General features: G+C 51.2%; 1 protein-coding gene across 2 annotated transcripts in view; it reads left to right on the top strand.

Annotated features, from left to right (window-relative positions):
* The window catches only part of LOC136967713 (glucosidase 2 subunit beta-like), a gene marked incomplete in the record, with an annotated part of 105,043 nt that overhangs the window by 30,884 nt on the left and 54,310 nt on the right, over positions 1 to 19,849 (top strand). For both annotated transcript variants that reach the window (XM_067261616.1, XM_067261614.1), the window contains 2 exon segments: positions 2,059 to 2,145; positions 13,460 to 13,529. In XM_067261616.1, coding sequence (XP_067117717.1) covers positions 2,059 to 2,145; positions 13,460 to 13,529 — 157 coding nt within the window.

Genomic DNA, 19,849 nt, shown 5'->3' with positions numbered 1-19,849 from the left:
CTATTTGTAATCATTCAAAGGCCATATCCGGTAAAGAAAATGCCTGCATAGAGAAATGTAGATTACTCACAAATGTAGACATTCTACGAATGGAGATTGAACAAATTGTTTTGGAACTATGTTTTTATTAAGAGGCATAAGAAGTGGATTGGTGTACATACAAGTAGGCGACAAACATGTGTTTATAAATATGTTAACAAATAAATTATTACATTTATGCAAATTATTAAAATTATTACTTATTTTAAGTCATAGCTATAGTGTTTAATCGTGTCAAAACCATGCCATACTCCAACTTTTAACCGTTTATTCATGTACAGTCTTGCAGTTTGACATTGCGTAAGTGTTACAAATTCATTCTAAAGCTGAGGGACTAATTTAGAGTATTCCAGATATGGTGGTTAGGTTGGTATCTACTATTTATTTAATACAGTAATAAATTAACATGCATTATGTGGTAGATGCATTTCAATTGTATGCCCAGGGAAAAGAGAGTTCACATGAGTTTCTTAAATTCACTTACTGTGCTCCGAAATAGTTAGCCAAATCTACAAAGACGCTTCATTAGAGTGTGTAATTGTATCCGTTTGTTCTGGGTGCTGTCAATAAAGCAGATTTAAGAATTACAGAGATGGCTCCAACTATAATGGTATTGATTAAGCCTCCAGCAAAAAGGAATATGCATACCAAATGACACATTTATTTCCTGATTTGACATTTTGGTTTCTAAGTGATTATGACGTTTTCTGAACACTTGGGCTGCCTGGCAAATCCTCCTGACCAAGCAGTTTTATGTTGTATTTCACTCCAAAGAGCAGTCTGGTCTCTCTTCTAAAGACTGGACTGTCAAAATGATTTTATGATGAGTGCTGCGCCAGGTTTTGCGGCATGTGGGATCATGTCCTCACAGTTAAAAGTTTTGTATTTGAACCCTGCCTTTTTGACAGACTTTTTTCCCACAGGAATTGGAAACCTACAAACCTACATCCCTGATCATTGTGCACTGCAGTTTACTAGACTAGCACAATGGTACGCATGCGTCCCAGTTGCATTCATGGCTTATCTTATGAGAACAATGTCTGTTGTTCCAAAGGTAGTTTCTGAGAAAGCAAAATCAGAAACAGAAGGTACTACCGACTAAAACAGATGCCTCCAAACTCAACATCTCTCCCAGTACACTCACCCCCCCTCCCGCTGATCTCCACGGTGATTCACCTGAGTGAGGGAGTCTTTTGTCCCCACTTTGTCCGAGCCCTGGTCGCTGAGGCTAGCCGCGACACGCTCGTGTTTATTAGCTTAGCTTAATTGCGCATGGGATCTGAAAGGTCACCACCCTGCTGCGCTACGCACGCGGCCAAAATGGCTTCCAGTGTTCCGCATTGCACATGAATAAACCCCCTCTCTCTCTCTCCCCCTCTCTCTCCCCCCCTCTCTCGCTCTCTCTCTGAGCCTCGCCACCTTCCTCCGCCAGTCCCTCTGCTGCCCACACAGTGGCCTTCACGTTCGGCTTCACACGCGATAACTGATGGGTATTCACTGGTGGACATCGCTCCGCCGAATCCGCCCTCCATACTCTCCTCCTCCCCTTATGAAAGGGTCACGTGACACCCGCTAGCATCCATCTACAGTAGTCTGGGTTCATTCAACTGTCCATTTTCTTCTTTTTTTTGTGGAGGAGGTTGCTCGGAACAGGGTGGCACAACCTCAGACTGTGCGCACATCGGCAAGGAAACCAAAAGTGCTCTGAATGGAAAAACCTGCAGTATATCTGTGTAACTACTGCCCTTCTATATGATTAATATCATCTGACTTATATAAGCAGTAAACTCAGCCGCGTGGCTGCAAAAGCTGATGTAATGAGAAACTGGCTTGAAATGATAAGCAGAAATGGCGGAAGGGGATATTTTGGGGGCAAGTAAGACGCACGCACAGTTTATTATCAGTTATGTAATGCACTTTTTTATACATCTGTAACCGCAGGGCTGGCAGGTACGAGGGGTGTGTGAATGTGCGTACGTGTGTGTGTGTGTCATGCTCATCAGTGTGTCATTCCCACAGGCTCTGCTAGGGGGGAACCAGCAGGTGGATCTCTCCAGGTTCCAGCAGACACTCTGGAGCAGCCTGAGGGCGGGTGACAGTGTAAAGGTGAGATTAACCTTCCCTTCTCCACTCCTCCCTTCCTTTCCTTCTCTCCGTCCATCCCCTACTTTACCCTCTGAGTGAAACCCTGCCCCCAACCCCCCCCCCCCCCCCCCACCACTCGTTCATCCTTCCGCACCTCTCCCTTTTTTTCTTTTTCTTTTGACCTCTCCGTCTCGTGACTTCTGCCTCTCCGTCCTCTTTGTGACCATACCTCCCTCCATCCGTCACACATCCACCCCCCTCGGGTTCTTTCTTACCCTGTACAATGGAACTGGGAGGTGGGACCCCTTATTTATATTCTTCCTATGCCTGGCCTTTCGGTGGCTTCTTCATCATCTAGCATGCATACATTACATGGTGAGAGGTACACACCTGCTTTTCCTGTCCTCTCTCTTTCGCTCTCTTTTTCTCTCTTTTTCTCTCTCTTGCTTTCACACACACACCCACACCCACACCCACACCCACACCCACACCCACACACACACACACACACAAACACACACACCCACACCCACACCCACACACACACACACACACAAACACACACACACCCACACCCACAGAGACCCTCACTCCGGTCCAACCTGTCTGAGTCAGTGTTTCCATAGCGCCACGGCAACCCTGTGAAAAGGTCCTTCCACAAACACGCGCCCAGCATCCCATAATACACCTATTGTTTGCATACACGCAAGCAGGTTCCCCTTTTAAGGGGGCTCCTAAAGAAAAGGGCAGCGCCTCGCCACGCGCACACAGTCGCCGCCCCCCCCCCCCCGAACCGGAGACACCACGGGCGCCGAAAAGATACCATCCTTTCATTTCCTGTCCCCCAGATAAAGAAAGACGGGGGGGGGGGGGGGAGAGCGGGGCCTGTCGCTGGGCAGCGGTGATTGAGTCCCTTCGCAGCGAGTCCGCGCAAATAACCCACCCGCGCCGATAAGAAGCTTGTCATTTCCATAGACAAAAAAACACTCGGGTGGAGATTAGATTTGGGACGTCCAACGGACTTATCTGGGCCGCCGGCCTTCCTATCACGGAATGCGAATATGAAGACACTCGGCCTCCTGTTTCATGGCAACAGCAGTCAAATACACGCAGGTTTATTTGTTTTTCAATCGAGTCCTGTCAACAAAAAAAAGACATATCTCCCTCAGTCAATGTCCAACAGATTGAATTGATTCCTCCTCGCTATTCAGCGAGGGGGGGGGGGAGCAGTTTCTTCCCGACATGCTTGGGAGAAATGGGCGTTAAAAACAGATGCGTGTGTGTGTGTTTCTATGTATACAAAGCAGCTGCAAGGATACATCTGTCGGGTCAACCGATGTCTGTCTGAGCAGCTGAAGTCTGTGTCCACGCCAAGCTCAAGCCTGGCCTCGGTGGCCTCCATCTCCTTTCTCCAGACCGCCGTTCCGCCAATCGAGTTTCTCTCCGCTGAATGCGTGATGAGTCACCGTTGTCATATATTTATATAATTTACTGATCTAATACGTTGGCCGGGTCCTCTTTACCCTCGCCCCCCGCCCACCCGACACCACCACCTTGCCAGTCTCTCTCTCTCTCTCTCTCTCTCTCTCTCTCTCTCTCTCTCTCTCTCTCTCTCTCTCTCTCTCTCTCTCTCTCTGTCTCTCTCTCTGTCTCTCTCTGTCTCTCACTCTCTCTGTCTCTCTCTCTGTCTCTCTCTCTGTCTCTCTCTCTCTCTCTCTCTCTCTCTGTCTCTCTCTCTGTCTTTGTCTCTCTCTCTCTCTCTCTCTCTCTCTGTCTCTCTGTCTCTGTCTCTCACTCTCTCTGTCTCTCGGTCTCTCTCTCTGTCTCTCTCTCTGTCTTTGTCTCTCTCTCTTTGTCTCTCTCTCTGTCTCTCTCTGTCTCTCTCTCTGTCTCTCTGTCTCCCTGTCTCTCTCTGTCTCTGTCTTCTCAAGGATGTTTTTGAAACAGAATCTCAGAATCTAGGAAGAGAGAGAGCATAATATTGGGTTGACAGGAGTGACCTTTTCACACAGATACAAAGGGGCTGTGTGGGCTCTAATTGTGTTGTGCTGAAGTTGAGCGCCACAGCGTCGATGGCGGCTTGCGACGCCTTCTCACGGCGCCCCGCGCTGCGAACGGCTACCGGCGTAACTCTGGCAACGCGGCGATGAGGCCGACAGCCGCCGCCGTGACAGCAGCCCGTCGTTGGAACGCTAACACGCGTAATGACTCACGCCGAATCACAGGCCCCAATTAAAAGCTCATTGTCTCTCTCCCCACACACACAAACCCCCAGACCGTTTTTACATTGGACTACAAGCTGGTTTAGCTTGGCGCTAATGTTGTGAGGGTTAGAGGGGGGTAGATGGGGAGTGGGTGGCATCCTACCAGTATCACTGGGCTGACTGGCTTGCATAACAATTAAGGAGACGTGGGCCATCAAGTCTGCTGCCTCCCCAGCCTCTGTTTCCCCCACCAGAGTCTGCTGCCTCCCCAGCCTCTGTTTCCCCCACCAGAGTCTGCTGCCTCCCCAGCCTCTGTTTCCCCCACCAGAGTCTGCTGCCTCCCCAGCCTCTGTTTCCCCCACCAGAGTCTGCTGCCTCCCCAGCCTCTGTTTCCCCCACCAGAGTCTGCTGCCTCCCCAGCCTCTGTTTCCCCCACCAGAGTCTGCTGCCTCCCCAGCCTCTGTTTCCCCCACCAGAGTCTGCTGCCTCCCCAGCCTCTGTTTCCCCCACCAGAGTCTGCTGCCTCCCCAGCCTCTGTTTCACCTACCAGCTTGGATCTGTCTGCTTTGTGTTTGGGGAGGCTCCAGTTCTGCAAAAATCCATACAGAAACTTATCAGTGCCGGTGAAGACAAAGGCTCTGTTGGAATTTCCCTCACTTTGTGCCCGAGGTGCTGTCTCTTCTACTTAGCAAATGTGAACCATTCTGAGTTCCATCAAAACGTTCCTGTCCAAATTGACCACGGAACAGAGAGAATGTGCTGTTCCTTTAGCCAAAATGATGGCATTTTAAAATCTATAACTTTTAGAGTGCCGGGGCTCTTAAATACAATTTCATAGCGTCTTGCGGACAAGATCCAATTCAGATTTACTTCAGGCACCAAGGGCCACCTCGAAGAGAAACAGCTCCTGAACTCCGACTAACTGCCCCCATGTTACCAGACGAGCAGCCAACACACAGGGTCATTTGCTCTCCCCTTAGAGCTGTGTCATTCATCATGTTTCTAAAAGCAGGATATGCTGAGCAGCCATGTTGTCGTCTTCATCGGCGCTAAACGTAAAGATGTGCTTGTATACGGTCGGCGAGGTGTTAAACACCTTGGAGGACTGTTTTGTTGACAGGCTGGGCAAACGAGCTGAGTCTCCCGGAGGCCTTTTAGGAGGAGCGCCAGGACATTGTTATTAATAGGAGGAAGAACCTGAGTGCACAATGCAAACAGCACGTACCATTGCCATCTCGTTGCCATTTATAGCTTCTACATTACCGCAAGTAACGACACCCGGGTGGTATGGGTTAGGCGCAAAAGCAATGTTCTTTCGTCATTTCAAGGTTGAGTATTTTTTTGTAAATTTGTTAAGGGGTATGCGATATTGGACGAGAGATCGTCTTTGGAACGATTATAGATGCGGAAATGTCATATCTTAAGCATGCTTCCCCCCAACCCCACCCCCCCCCCCCTCCCGATCGTGCTTTTCAAGGCATGGCGAGTCACAGAGGTGTTTCAACCCTGAGAGAGGGCTAATTGAGGGAGGAGACACACAGAAGGAGATAACAGCTTATTGCCAGAGAGAGAGTACAGTAGCGGGGTGTCATTGCACTTTTCTTTTCTTGGACTATTATTTTCTTGGGGGTGGACTATTTTCAGGGACGGGTTGTGGTGAGGCGCCGGTCCACTGTGGGGGGGGGGGGGGGGTGCTTTTGTGTGAACATCTAATGGACCCCCCGCTGTCTCCCCCGCCCCCCTGCCGCTGCTCTTGTAAAGAGACCTAAGCAGACCTGACATGGAAAGCATTTGGGGTAACTCCCTCCCTCCCTCGCACCGCGCCCTGCCCCTTCTTTTTTTTAGCAAAGACAACTTTGTTGAATATTTCATGGGGTACATTGCCTCGGTTTCACTCAGCCGGGCATGGAGAGTGTGGCACGAAAGGCCCTCCTGACAGGCCGATATGCAGGCGCCAGTGACGAGGAACTCACCCCCCCATTTTTCCCCTTTTTGTTTTCCGCTGCCCCATTTAGGATTTCTTCCAAACTCCACATGGTCAGGTGTGGTGCTACACATTGTGTCCAGGCAGCGTTTCACTTCGAATTTCCTATCGCTTCCAATGATCGTGAATCGAGCGCCACGCGAGGACGGAACAGCAAATTAGCATTTCAACGTATTTGTCTCGTGCTAAAGGAGAATGCACGGATGACAATCCTTTGTGCTAAAGAGTACAAAGAAAGACGACATCGAAGGGGACAGATTTACCCACCGAAGATGGTAAGCTTAGTATTCTAGCATGTTATCACCCCCCCAAAAGATGAGTCAACAGGACTCTTGGAGAGGGGGTTTCAATTCCAAGCCATTTCGACTGGTCGACAGATGTTGTTGATGCACTGTAGGTCAACATGGCCAGTGTACGGCAGTAGAAACCTGCAGGGGAAGGTGGACCAGCACACTGTCTCCAGCAGTCTCTCCCAGCGTCTGACCTCGCGTGACTCGTCCCCTTGAAATATTGACGAGGAACGACATCCAACGCGCATGGCACAACCTTGTCGGCTCGTTTTTATTGCAGGATAGGTGAGTTTGTTGTCGGGTGTTGTCCTGACCTGACCCCCCTATAGGGATTGTGCAATCGGATGTTTTGGAGGCCCCGTCCCACATGAAATATAGAGTAGCGCTCAGTGCTTCAGCACAGCTTCAGAGATGAAAGCGAGTCAGATGGCTGAGCGGTTAGGGAATCGGTCTAGTTATCTGAAGGTTGCCAGTTCGATTCCCGGCCGTGCCAAATGACGTTGTGTCCTTGGGCAAGGCACTTCACCCTACTTGCCTCGGGGGGAATGTCCCTGTACTTACTGTAAGTCGCTCTGGATAAGAGCGTCTGCTAAATGACTAAATGTGAAATGTGAAAGCGCAGAAATTTTCCTACTCTGGGTTTAACTCCTGGGGTTTTACCTCGAGAAAGTCATCAGCTCTTGTTGATAGGAAATCCAGTTTTTTTTTCTGCCTGGCCCAGACGTCTCCATCGGATCGGTCGAATCTATCTTTACTTGTGGAGCCCTTTTCACCGTGTCACCAAACACTTGACGGCCGGCCGCAGATCAGACTTCCGAAACCCTCGGAAAAGACGAGGAGAAGCTCCCCTCGAAACTCCCGAGCCACCTCCATGTCCACCTGTACCTGCTAACATTTCCTTTGTCATCCTCTCTGTCAGGAGACACACAGCCCTGTATAAACAGTAGAAAAATACCACTCTCACCCCCCCCCCCCCCGCCTCTATCTCTTACAGAAGCCCGCCTCTCAATTTCACATTCCCCAAATGCGAGATGGCTGCGATGATCGCCTGCCCCCTTATTGGAAAGCACACCTCATTTCCTCCGCGATATTCAATTTCATGGAGGGGTGGGGAAAACGCCGGCTCGCGACGGCAATTTCCCCTCTCCAGAATCGCCGTTCTGCCGCGCACATCCTGACAATTTGTCCGTTTTGTTGAACTCCCCGTCCTCCTCTCTCTCTCTCTCTCTCTCTCTCTCTCTCTCTCTCTCTCTCTCTCTCTCTCTTCCTCCTCGCTCGTCGGCCGTGTGTGTGTTCTGCCCGGGCTCCCATTTCCACCGCCCCACGCTGGCGTCATCGAGCAGCCGAGCGGTGTCGCCGCGGCGAGGTGGCTGCGACGGTCTGTTATGACAACGTGCCTTTGATGTGGAAGTGGTGGCCCTTGTGAGGCATCCCCCCCCCCTTTTTTTTTGTCTTTTCTTTTTTACGGATGCCGTGTGTGGTACTCCACTCGATCACACATGACAGAGCGCATGTGTGTCCATGGTGGCTATCCTTCTCTCTCCTCCAGCCCCCCCCCTCCCCCCGTCACATCAGAAGGCTCACGGATGCACACACGGTCGCATGCCGGGGAACATGCGAACACGCACACGGCCCGCTTCACATGCGTCCGGCCCGTGCTTTCCGCAGTCCGGAGCGTTTAAGAAGAGAGACGGAGACGGCCAGACCTCAGGCCACGTCGAGCTCTCACACAGGAAGTTGCCCCCCCCCCCCCCCCCCCCACGCGACTTCAGAAACCACTGCGCCTTACCGAGATCAACCGTAAATTAGCCTGTCGGCTGTCAATCTTGGGCTTCCCAGCATGCACCCTGTCAGCAGTAGAGGGTGCCAATGTAGTGGGGCGCATGTCTCAACGCCGCATGCTCCGTTTTTATTAGCAGCTATCAAATTAGGACCAGGATGTAAATCTGTCACATATGCTCGTCACTCTGAGGTGGAGGGCACCAAGGACATTGCTGAGGCACTTTTTTCCCTTTACTTACACGCACACGTACGCACACAAACTCTCTACACTTTTTTTTCTCTTTACAGTGAGCTTATTTTTTGGGATGTTCTTGAGGGCATTTCTGCTTTATTGGAATATAGACTTTGTAGACTGACAGGGATTGTAGGGGAGAAAGAGAGGGGAGGAAACGAAATATTGGATACTTTCCTTGAAGAGGGTCTTGGTACTGTAAATGTACAACAATTCCTGAATTCATTCACACCCACACAGACACACACACATGGGTGTGGTGTGGCGGGGTATCAGACATATTTTAATTACATTTAATACAGTTGTATGATGTTAGACAAATCTAAAATATAATTTTTGTTTTGACCTTTAAAAAGGCAAACCTTGTCACTTCATTTAGATGCCTATAAATTTGTTTCTGGGATTTCGTTCAAAGACTTTTATTCAGAAATGCAGCATCAAACTAGGCTGGCCCTGCCCTCCTACGTACTTCCGCTCAATTTTGATTTTGCTTCTGTACTAGGTCTGGGTATGAGGTACGTAAGTCAGATGTCTCCAGTTAATTTTTCTACCTGTCCAATCAGCGAACAGAGGGAGTGGCTGAGAACGATGACGTTGATGTTGTGCGCTAGTTTGTGTTGTAGTTCAGTAATGGCGGCGGAGAACATGCGAGGGAAGCCATTCGGCCCGTTGTGGCAACGCTGCCGAATATCCAGAAGTTTAAGCCGGAGCAAGAACAATCTTTGCTCCCCATGGGGTTCGTTGATTTTCCAGCTAGCTCCGTTAGTCGTGAAGGAGTTGGCTAAGGCAAACACTAGCGATTGGTTATGGCAGATCCAGAGTGGCTCTGGGCAGATCCAATAGTTTTTAACTTCAACAGAGTACCCGCCTTCAAGGAAGTTAACGCTTGTCAATGAAGCGAGCCCAGACTCTCTGTACACATGAAATGTACGAGAGTCTGGTTAGGACCAGGCTGGCGTCAAACGACATTTAAACAATTCGTTGCGATGTATCGTTCATAACGATGCTCGAAAGTCGTGAAGGTGCCACGAATGATTTCACAAAAGGTGTCATGGGCACCCCCTTCGAGGAAAGTGTTCCCAAATAGAGCTCGCATGGAAAGAAAGGCTGTGAGGAGGAGGTGACATGGGGGTGCCCTCTGCCTCGTGTCATTCGAACTCATCAAGAGCTCCGCCGGTCGAACCCCTCTGACTCCCCTCGCTCAGTCCGGCCCTGAGCGGGAGAGACAGAGGAGAAGCAGCATCCGCCGAGCCCGGCGACAGAAACGTCTCTCTGGGCGACTTTGTCCCCCGTTCGAACAGCGGAGGGGAGGGAGGGGGAGGGAGGGGAAAAGAAGGGAGGGGGGAAAAGGAAGGCGCGCGGGGGGAGGGAGGGAGGGGGGAGGTAGACGTTTTTCACAGCTACCCAGCCAGAGGCCAAGGATCCGCGGCGGCTCTCTCCTCCACGCCGCGTGGTGGCCCGGCTCCTCGTTATTTTACCTCTCCGCAGAGCGCGCGCGCACTATTCACGGTGGCTCCGTCCACCCCCCGCTGCTACTACCGTCAACAAGGCGGTCCCGATGCCAGACAGGCGAGGATGTGAACTCCTGAAACGTGGCACTGACGAGTGTTACAAGCCTCTCATTGGTGACATTCTGTCCTGGTCAAAGCTGTGGGAGGGCGACAAAACAAGCTTTTATCACTGACACGCTGCTTGGCACAGCTTGCCACGTGAAGGAACATGAATGCCACGTCCTTTAGCCAAAATGTTTGTCCTTAATAGCCGTTAAAAGAAGAAAGAAACGAAAGGTCAGTCACACGGGAACCCTATTAGGAAATTCTACAGCGATGTGAGAAAACACAATTTCCGCATAATAACTCTCCTTTCAGCTAATGCCGGCCACTGTACATTCTTTTTAAGGGCCTGTCGATGGTGTGCTTTCAATCAAATGTCCGTCATTGAAGCTACACTTCAAACACTTTAGTTTACTTCTCCACTCTCCTGTTCAGTCTGCTGGGAAATGTAGTTTCTCCACAGCAGGATGCCAGGCAGTGGCCCCGGACTACAAGTGCAGTGTCAGATCCATCACATGGCCCTCAAGGCCCACATCAGTGACCTGCTACGGCAAACCAGCCTGGTCCGGCCACCCACCCCCTCGACGAGAACAGCCGTCAGCGCAAAACAACAGAGGAGGGGCCTCTCAGACGCGTCGACTGTGTAAGACACACACACACACAAGGAGGCCGACTAGGAGGAACACACACACGCGCACACACACCCACACACACACTGGGGAGGAGTAAGAGCACACACAAACACACACAGGGAGGAGGTCTGAGAGGAAGGCACACGTACTGTAAACACACACAAATACAGCAGAGGGAATTCGGTACAACACACTCAGAAGGAGGCCCATGTCACTCACAGTTGGCCGTCACAAATATAGGTCTGCCAAATGCAGGGGGAGCAGGGAAAAAAACACAACGGGACTGAAAAAGCTCTTCGGAACGCTGGGAAGGAAAAAACCCTCGCATGAGCCGGAATCTCAAGTCGATTTAAACCTCGGCTGATGCGCACGCAGCCGTTTCAATTACATCGGTTCCTCTGATGTAACTGTGTATAGCCTTCAACTCCCAAAGAGCTTTTCGCCATTTATTTTGATTAGGGCTGTATTTATAAAATAAGTCCCTCAAGGAAGCGCTGTGGGTGAGGGGGGTGTGGGGGTGGCAGTGGGAGACAAAATGAAATCTGTTTGATGATTCGAAACTTCTGGAAAAGATCTGCTTGTCAATTAATTCAGGTTTCCAAGGATTCCTGCTCTTCTTTTCCCATTTACTTATCTTTCCTCTCGGAGGACGGTTACCCGGGATGTGGTAGTGTGTACCTAAGGAGTTAAAACCCCCCAGTAGTGAACAAAGACTCATTTAAATGCTGCGCAGTCGTTGTGTCGTGTGCGCTCCTTGTCTTGCGTGCCAGCTCATGTGAGGGAGAGTTTTAGTCGGCTTGAACTTTGGCACTGCCTGTGTGCGTCTTTCTCTGTGTCTCGCGTACAGAACCAGGCCGCAAAGAGGGAGTGGAAAGGTGTGGTGCAGAGGACTCGAGATGTCTGTGCGTGTGTGTGTGTGGAGAGACCGCACACACCACAAACCAAGTCGCTTGTGTGGATATTGTGGCTGCAGGAGGCCAAGTCTTGCTGAGCTGACGTTGTTGTTGTGAGCAAACAGCTCTTCCTGTGTTGGATCTTCCCTTTCCATCGTTTCTCACAGCTGCAACAATTCATAAACACACATTTGTAGATGTTTTTAATTTCATCCGCTTGATACTTTTAATTGACCCACTTGGCAAAATTAACAGTTACCAGCAAACATGTAATACTCTGCCAAATGAGCTAGCCTAGCGACGGGTAACTTTTTCTTTGAAGTCCGTCATGGCAAAGCATACCCAACAGCATTTCTCACCGCACATCCACCACAAAGCCTTACAGCCCTTATACCCTGCCTGAAACCCCCCCACGATCCCATCCTCCTCGACGCACATCTCCAGTCAGCGTTACCTCAGACGGGTCTCTCCTTCTCCCAGGAGAGAGGGGAGCCACCATCCTGTCCGCGGCGCCTCTTCCTCTCACACACCAGGATTGAGAGTGGAGTTCTTAGTTTACCAGGGTTAGTCTTCACACCAAGGTGTTCTGGAACTTTCTCTCCCCTCGCTGAAACGCCCACAAGCGCCAACAAACGCTATCACACAGCAACGGCAAACCGGTTGGAGGTTAATATTTGTATATATCACTATATCAATATCCATCGGAGCACGTGCGAGTAGGAAATATCAATGTTTACTTCTCGTGCCGACTTATCAGAGCAGGCTAAAAAGGCTCTTGGGGGTTCAAAGTTACACCTCCTCGCCCCCCTTCCTCCTCAAAGCGAAGGTTGGATTAGATTTTTGACAGATCCTGCTAATTGAACATTGTTCGCAATCCATTGTTCCATCGGATTGCGAACAATGTTCAATGGCTCCGCCCAGCGCTCCGCCCAGCGCTCCGCCCAGCGCTCCGCCCAGCGCTCCGCCCAGCGCTCCGCCCAGCGCTCCGTCCAGCGCTCCGCCCAGCGCTCCGCCCAGCGCTCCGTCCAGCGCTCCGTCCAGCGCTCCAGCGCTCCGTCCAGCGCTCCAGCGCTCCGTCCAGCGCTCCGCCTAGCGCTCCGCCCAGCGCTGCAGCGCTCCGCCCAGCGCTCCGCCCAGCGCTCCGTCCAGCGCTCCGCCCAGCGCTCCGCCCAGCGCTCCGCCCAGCCCTCCGTCCAGCGCTCCGCCTAGCGCTCCGCCCAGCCCTCCGTCCAGCGCTCCGCCTAGCGCTCCGCCCAGCGCTCCGCCCAGCACTCCGCCCAGCGCTCCGCTCCGCGCTCCCAGAGGTGTGCGGCGGCAGCAGGATCCCAGCATCCTCATGCATCACAGAATCACATTTCAATCAAAGCGGGCTCTCGGGGGGGGGGGGGGGGGGGGGGGGGCAGGACTGGAACACAGTTTGGTTGGCCTCTCTCTCTCTCTTCCCTCTGTTGTCTCTCTCTCTCTCTCTCTCTTCCCTCTGTTGTCTCTCTCTCTCTCTCCCCATTGTCTGTGGAGGAGTGCACCACACAGCCCTGATACATGGCGCTGCAAAGAGCTCTCAGAGCCACTTGAACACCTTTGCCCCCCCCCCCCCCCCCCCGCCCCCTTACAACGAACAAACACCTCCAATGCGAGTCCCACGTACACGGACGCCACAGCGCACACGCCTCCAGGACACGAGCGGCGGCGAGGGCCAGGGTCCTCGCAGCAGACGGATCTATGACCTGCTTTCTGCTCCCTCTCTCCTTCCATTACGCGTGTGTAGATCAAAGGCTCGCGTGCCGCGCCGGGCGGCCGTATGGATGGAGACCCCGACATCAAGGCTGCGGTGAGCGGTAAGTCATTACACCCACCCTTGCAACACACACACACAGCTACCCCCCCCATCCCAGGAAGCCCAAAAAAAAACTTCCCATTACAGCCACACATCATGCTCCACGAGATAGCCGTCAGATCAAGGCTGATGACTAATCCTGTGGTCTGTGCGCGTGTGCGCTTTAAGGAAACACACACACACGCACCAAAAAGAAACACCTTTTCATCCCAAAGTGCCACTCACCAGACAAGGATATGATAGAGAGCTCATTGAGGTACGAGACGTCCATGGGAGATGCTATCACACAGTCGCGAGCGCTAGGATGTCGTGCGTTCAACAAGGCGACATCACCTCCGCCTTCCTCTGAAAGGCCGTGGATGTCGCTAATCGGAACAGTAGGTTTCACATCTCACTGTGTGTCTAGCATCTACAGGACCGTACGCACCTCATTTGATGGACGTGCCGTTGCGGCTCGGCTCGACGTGCGCTTTGCCCACGCGACCTCCAGGGGGCGACTCGGAGCAGGCGCCGTCCAAGCCTAGCGGCCGCACTCGATCTTCCGAGTCGCAGTCGCGACTCAGAGCCCAAACTGGGCATTCTGAAACCGCGGCCAGTAATTAGACAGGATAGATACACACAGGTTTGACACGGAAGCCACCCGACCAGCGTGTTGACATGTATACGTGTGATGGAGTAACACGGAAGAGGCGGGTTTATTTTTTTTACATCATAGTAGGACATCTGGCGACAGTAACACCTACGGTGATGGCTCGCATGAATGTGACAAGCGACACTTTGGCAAGACTAGGATAGGAGATGGATGTATATTACCACACATGAACATCATTCAGTCATGAAAATGTAATACCTGCTATGAAAATGTCATATAAATGTATTTGTTTATAAATGCGTATAAAGATATGAAGCGCTTGTATTATAAAATGCATCACTTGAGTTTTAACTGCATCAGCACAACAATCAGTCCGCATTTCAATCAGAGAAGAAATTACAATAATCATCAAAAAAATGCAAGCAGTCCTAAGTAATATCAATTACTGCACGTACAAGGTCATTTCGGCCCAAAACAGGGTCTCAAAAACAACATTCTGAGCGAAATTTTTTGACTTCAATTTGTAGCTACGCCCATCACACATTCCATTGCATCCTCTCTCAAAGGGAGAACCCTCAAATGAATTGGGTAACATCTGTTGTCAACAAGGTTTAAATGGGTTATTTGGACGAGACAATATCATGAGATACCCTGACTGTATAGGGTTCGTACAATGTGAGTTTTTACCAAAAGCAAAAAGGCGGTTAATCAAACGCTGGGCATCGTTAAAATGTTTTTGTATTGAGACGAGCAAATCATGGCGTTTGGTGCACAATGTGATGCCACATTGATTAAATATGGTAAAAAATGTTGCTTTTAGTTGTGGTAATGACAAAAACAATGGAATACTTGCAACCTGTCAAGGTGCAAGGATTGTGTTCGTATCTTAAAACGCTATCTAGCACTTTCATTTGCCATATGCGTTCCAATGTATGTCGGTCTACCCTCTTAACATGTGAGGCTGTGCAAGGTAGACAAGGTTTATACAGCCAGCCCAGCAGTGTTAACCAATCCTCAGCTTTTGATTCGGGTGGTTGACCTGGATACGGACAAATCCTGATCGAGTCGGTCTCTGTTCTGTCTCACTCGGACACTCTCAGATCTCAGGCTGCAGGTGCAGCAGCCACAACGTTGGGATGTGGGTTTCGTAAAGGTGTGTCCTTCTGATGTTTCACACTTGTAAGGTCTTGAGTTTTCCGTTCTCTAACTCCAGAATAGGGCATCTGTCCATTTTGCTTAGATCCTCTTGAGAATGCTGCAATGTCCGTTGCTGATCACTCACGTCTTGTATATTAACGCCATCATTTCTGGTTTCGACTACAGCTATTATGACTCGAGAACTCCCATTTCCTGACAGACTGGAACGTTTTTTTCCCCCCGGGTCACGTGCTTACGAGTCTAGAGAGAGAAATCCATTTCCTGTTGACGTGTGTCTGAGACAGACGCTGCTGTGCCTCGCTGTGTTTGGTTTCCAAGGTGATGCTGCTCGGTGCTTATTGCCCTTCAGCATTGCGCTCCTGTCCCTGACCATGGCTGCCTGTGTGAGGAGGCAGACAGCCAGGTAGACAGGCAGATAGACAGGCAGGCATGCAGATAGACAGGCAGGCAGACAGATAGACAGGCAGGCATGCAGATAGACAGGCAGGCAGACAGATAGACAGGCAGGCATGCAGATAGACAGGCAGGCAGACAGACAGGCATGCAGATAGGCAGGCAGACAGACAGGCATGCAGATAGACAGGCAGGTAGACAGACATGCAGATAGACAGGCAGGCATGCAGATAGACAGACAGGCAGGCAGACAGACAGGCATGCAGATAGACAGGCAGGCAGACAGGCATGCAGATAGACAGGCAGGCATGCAGATAGACAGACAGGTAGACAGACATGCAGATAGACAGGCAGGCATGCAGATAGACAGACAGGCAGGCAGACAGACAGGCATGCAGATAGACAGGCAGGCAGACAGGCATGCAGATAGACAGGCAGGTAGACAGACAAGCAGGCAGATAGACAGGCAGGTGGACAGAAAAGCAGGCAGATAGACAGGCAGGTAGACAGACAGATAGACAGGCAGGCATGCAGATAGACAGACAGGCAGGCAGACAGACAGGCATGCGGATAGACAGGCAGGTAGACAGACATGCAGATAGACAGGCAGGCATGCAGATAGACAGACAGGCAGGCAGACAGACAGGCCTGCAGATAGACAGGCAGGCAGACAGGCATGCAGATAGACAGGCAGGTAGACAGACAAGCATGCAGATAGACAGGCAGGTGGACAGAAAAGCAGGCAGATAGACAGGCAGGTAGACAGACAAGCAGGCAGGCAGGTAGACAGACAAGCAGGCAGGCAGGTCGACAGACAGGCATGCAGACAGACAGGCAGGCAGGCTGTATTTATAGGCGGCATAAAAATGTGTATATTCCCTGTCACCCCGCTGCCGAGATTTACAGCACATCTGACAAACACACTGAATTAAAAAGGAGTCGTGCAATTTGTATAGGAGTTTAGTGCCTGTCTGCTCGGCCTGCTCCCGGTGGAAACTGTGTTTGTAGTGTGTGTGTTTGTAGTGTGTGTGTGTGTGTGTGCGTGTGGTTGTCAGAGAGGGTTTGTAAGAGTGTGTGAGTGTGGTTTTGTGTAGTGTAGTGTTTTGTCGAGTGTCTGTCTGGGCCTCCTGCTGTGTGTGTGTGTGTGTGTGCGTGTGTGTGTTTGAGTGTGCATGCGCGTGTGTGTACACAAGTGTGAGCGTGTGTGTGTGCCCGGGCACCATGCGCCTGCTCTGAAACACCAGCAACAGATAACAGATGGTCCCCCTGCATTAGAAGTGTTTTATTTCCCTACGGAGGCCAGATATGTCAAAAATAAGCATGTGCAACATTAGTCATTTGGAATATTCATGGCCCTGCCCTCCACCAGTTTCTTTTTCACAGCCAAAATACCAGCAGCCCAACCAATCCTCCAAAGGAACAGGAGAGGAGGGGAGGTAGGAGGGGCGGGTTCACTCCTCTGCCTAACTCATTTGGAAAAGACTCACACAAATCTTTAACAGAGATTTATTCCTCTTTTTTCTCTTCCTGGTCGCATGCATGCGTGCAGCACAATTAGAGGATGCATGTATGTAGATGAGTCTTGAATGTGCAGTACTGGAAGTGCCCCCCTCCCCAATATACACACACAACACAACACACACGCACACACAGAGAATTACCCATCAACCACTGGACCACTCTCCCCCTCCGAGCTGTGATCAGCCGAGGTGCTGGAGCGTGGAGGAGCTCGTGGTGGCTCTACCTGCCTCTCCCTGCCTCTCCTGCCTCTCCTCTGCCCATCCTGCCATCTCTCTCACCTTCCTATTGACCGCCCCTCCCCATACCCACTTTTTCTCCCCCCCCCTTTTCTCTCTCTCGCTCTCGCTCTCTCTCTTCCTTTCTCTCTCTCGCTCTCTCGCTCTCTCTCTGTCTCGCTCTCTCTCTTCCTTTCTCTCTCTTGCTCTCTCTCTGTCTCGCTCTCTCTCTTCCTTTCTCTCTCCATATCTCTCTCTCTCTCCCTTTCTCTGGCGCATCCCTGTCCTTGGTGGCGGCTATGAGCGTGCATCATTATCAGTCCTGAATTAGCCATCCGTTCAGTCGGCAGCGCGGGGCCCTCCGGGGGCCCGGGCACAGGCGTTCTTCTCCCCTCCAAAACACGGCTTCTGAGCAGCGCTCTCTCACTCGCCCAGGTCCCTCGTGATCGGGGTTAATACTCGGCAGAAGCCACAAACGCTAAGAACGATGAGGGGGGGGGGGGGAGAGAGAGAGAGAGAGAGGCAGATATGGGATGGAGAGAGAGGGGGAGAGAGGGGGAGAGACAGAGAGGGGGGGGGAGAAACACAGGCATCAGCGCCGTGCTTATCGCGCAAATGCAATATAATTTATTCGGGAATATGCAAATCCAAAAATCACTCTGCCTTGTTTACCAAAGGGACCTGCTGATTCAGGGAGTGTGAAAGTAGGGGAGAGAGAGAGAGACAGAGAGACCATGAGAGAGTGAGTGAGTGAGAGAGACGGAAAGAGAGCGAGAGAGAGAGAACGAGAGAACGAAGGGGGGAAGAACGAGAGAACAATCCAAACAAAACAAATCCAGAGGCATGCACGACAGCACCTTTGGCAAATTTTACTGGATTTCTTCAAGCTAGCTCTAGGAAACGGCGCACGCACGCTCATGGTTGCAGAGGCCGCCTTCATCACAATGAGTCTGTATTGTTGACACAACGAGCCTGGGTTTAACTGTGGCTTTTGTCAAACCAGCATTTGTTGACAGGAAGAGGCCTGAACTTCATTCAACCAATTATCACAGAATAGACGTCTTGTAATCCTATAAGCGTTTGCAACCTGGACTGGATATACATAGCAGATAAGGTGGCCATGCCTCATCAACAACAGAAGCATGTTCCAGCTGTGTTCACGCCACTGAAGAAACTTCTGGAAGTACTATATGCTCCAAGGGTTTACGGTTACCGTGAAGGTCGGGGGTATGAGGTCAGAGGGCAGAGTGGTTAGTTAACCCCCATGAGAACCGGGTCGGTTTTTCTGCGCTTCCGAACAGCCTCACCGGTAATTTATCAGGCACATGGAGTAGTCAGCACAACAGCGGCAGCTAAGCCAGCTCAAGTTCTGGACATGAGCGCTACAAATACAGAGTGAACGACTGCCCTTAGACTCCAAGCGAGATCCCAGGTCGACGCCTCTCTATCGCTCTTTCTCCTCCTCCTCCTCCGGCTCTCTCCTCCTCCCTCCAGGTGATAAATTGGCCGACGTTCGGCGGTGGGCAATTAGCCGCCCTGCAGATAGCCACCCCCTCAGCCTCTTAATTAGCGCATTAGCGTTAGCGGTGGCCGAGGCCCCGGTGCCACTTAAACGCTCGCCCTCCTCGCCTTGTGTAGCAACCCCCCCCACCCCACCCACCCCCGGGTCCTCTCTTATCCCCCCACCCCACCCACCCCCCGGTCCTCTCTTATCCCCCCACCCCCACCCACCCCCGGGTCCTCTCTCTCTCTTCCCCCCTCCCCCCCCCCCCCCCCCCCCCCCCCCCCCTCCCCCCACAGACAATTTAGATTGTTTACGTAATCCAGTACATTTTGGATGTCTATTTATATGGATTTTGACATAATTGTTGCATAAGGTAAGCAAGGCGGGCGGGGGGGGGGGGGGGGGGGGGGGGGCTGCGGTGACCTGGATTTGCGGAACGATCCAAGGGGTTGTTCGGGGAGACGGGAGAGCCCGTTGTCGGGAAGCAAATTGTGAAGAGTGTTGTGATGAATGTGGCTTGTGTAACCTCGTCAGGAGCCGTTGGGGAACCGGGCTAATGTGGTGGAACAAGCCCTCGTTTTCAAACGGGTTCTTTGGTGAGGCAGGTCCTCAAAAGATATCAAACAGAACACTTTCTTTGCAATGATTACTGTACTGTAATTCTTACACAAAGAATTATACACTAGAAAATAATAAAATAACTGACTAATTTATGACAAAACTGGTAGGTGATGAATCTGGTAGATCAAACTAGATCTTTTTAAGGGTAATCAGTTAGGATAATTCAACTCAATTCATCTCTGCATACATTGTCTTGGGCTTGTATAGGCAACCCACATCTAGACATCAAGTTCTGCTTATGCCAATGTACCTACATGGTACCCTGGTCCACATGCACACAGTCTCATCTCTCCCGCAGACACCACATTCCATTCCAT

The sequence above is a fragment of the Osmerus mordax genome, chromosome 23, assembly GCF_038355195.1.
Source record: "Osmerus mordax isolate fOsmMor3 chromosome 23, fOsmMor3.pri, whole genome shotgun sequence".
Taxonomy (NCBI): Eukaryota; Metazoa; Chordata; class Actinopteri; order Osmeriformes; family Osmeridae; genus Osmerus; species Osmerus mordax.
The sequence above is the reverse complement of the archived record's forward strand: the minus strand, read 5'-3'. Positions and strand labels throughout refer to the sequence as shown.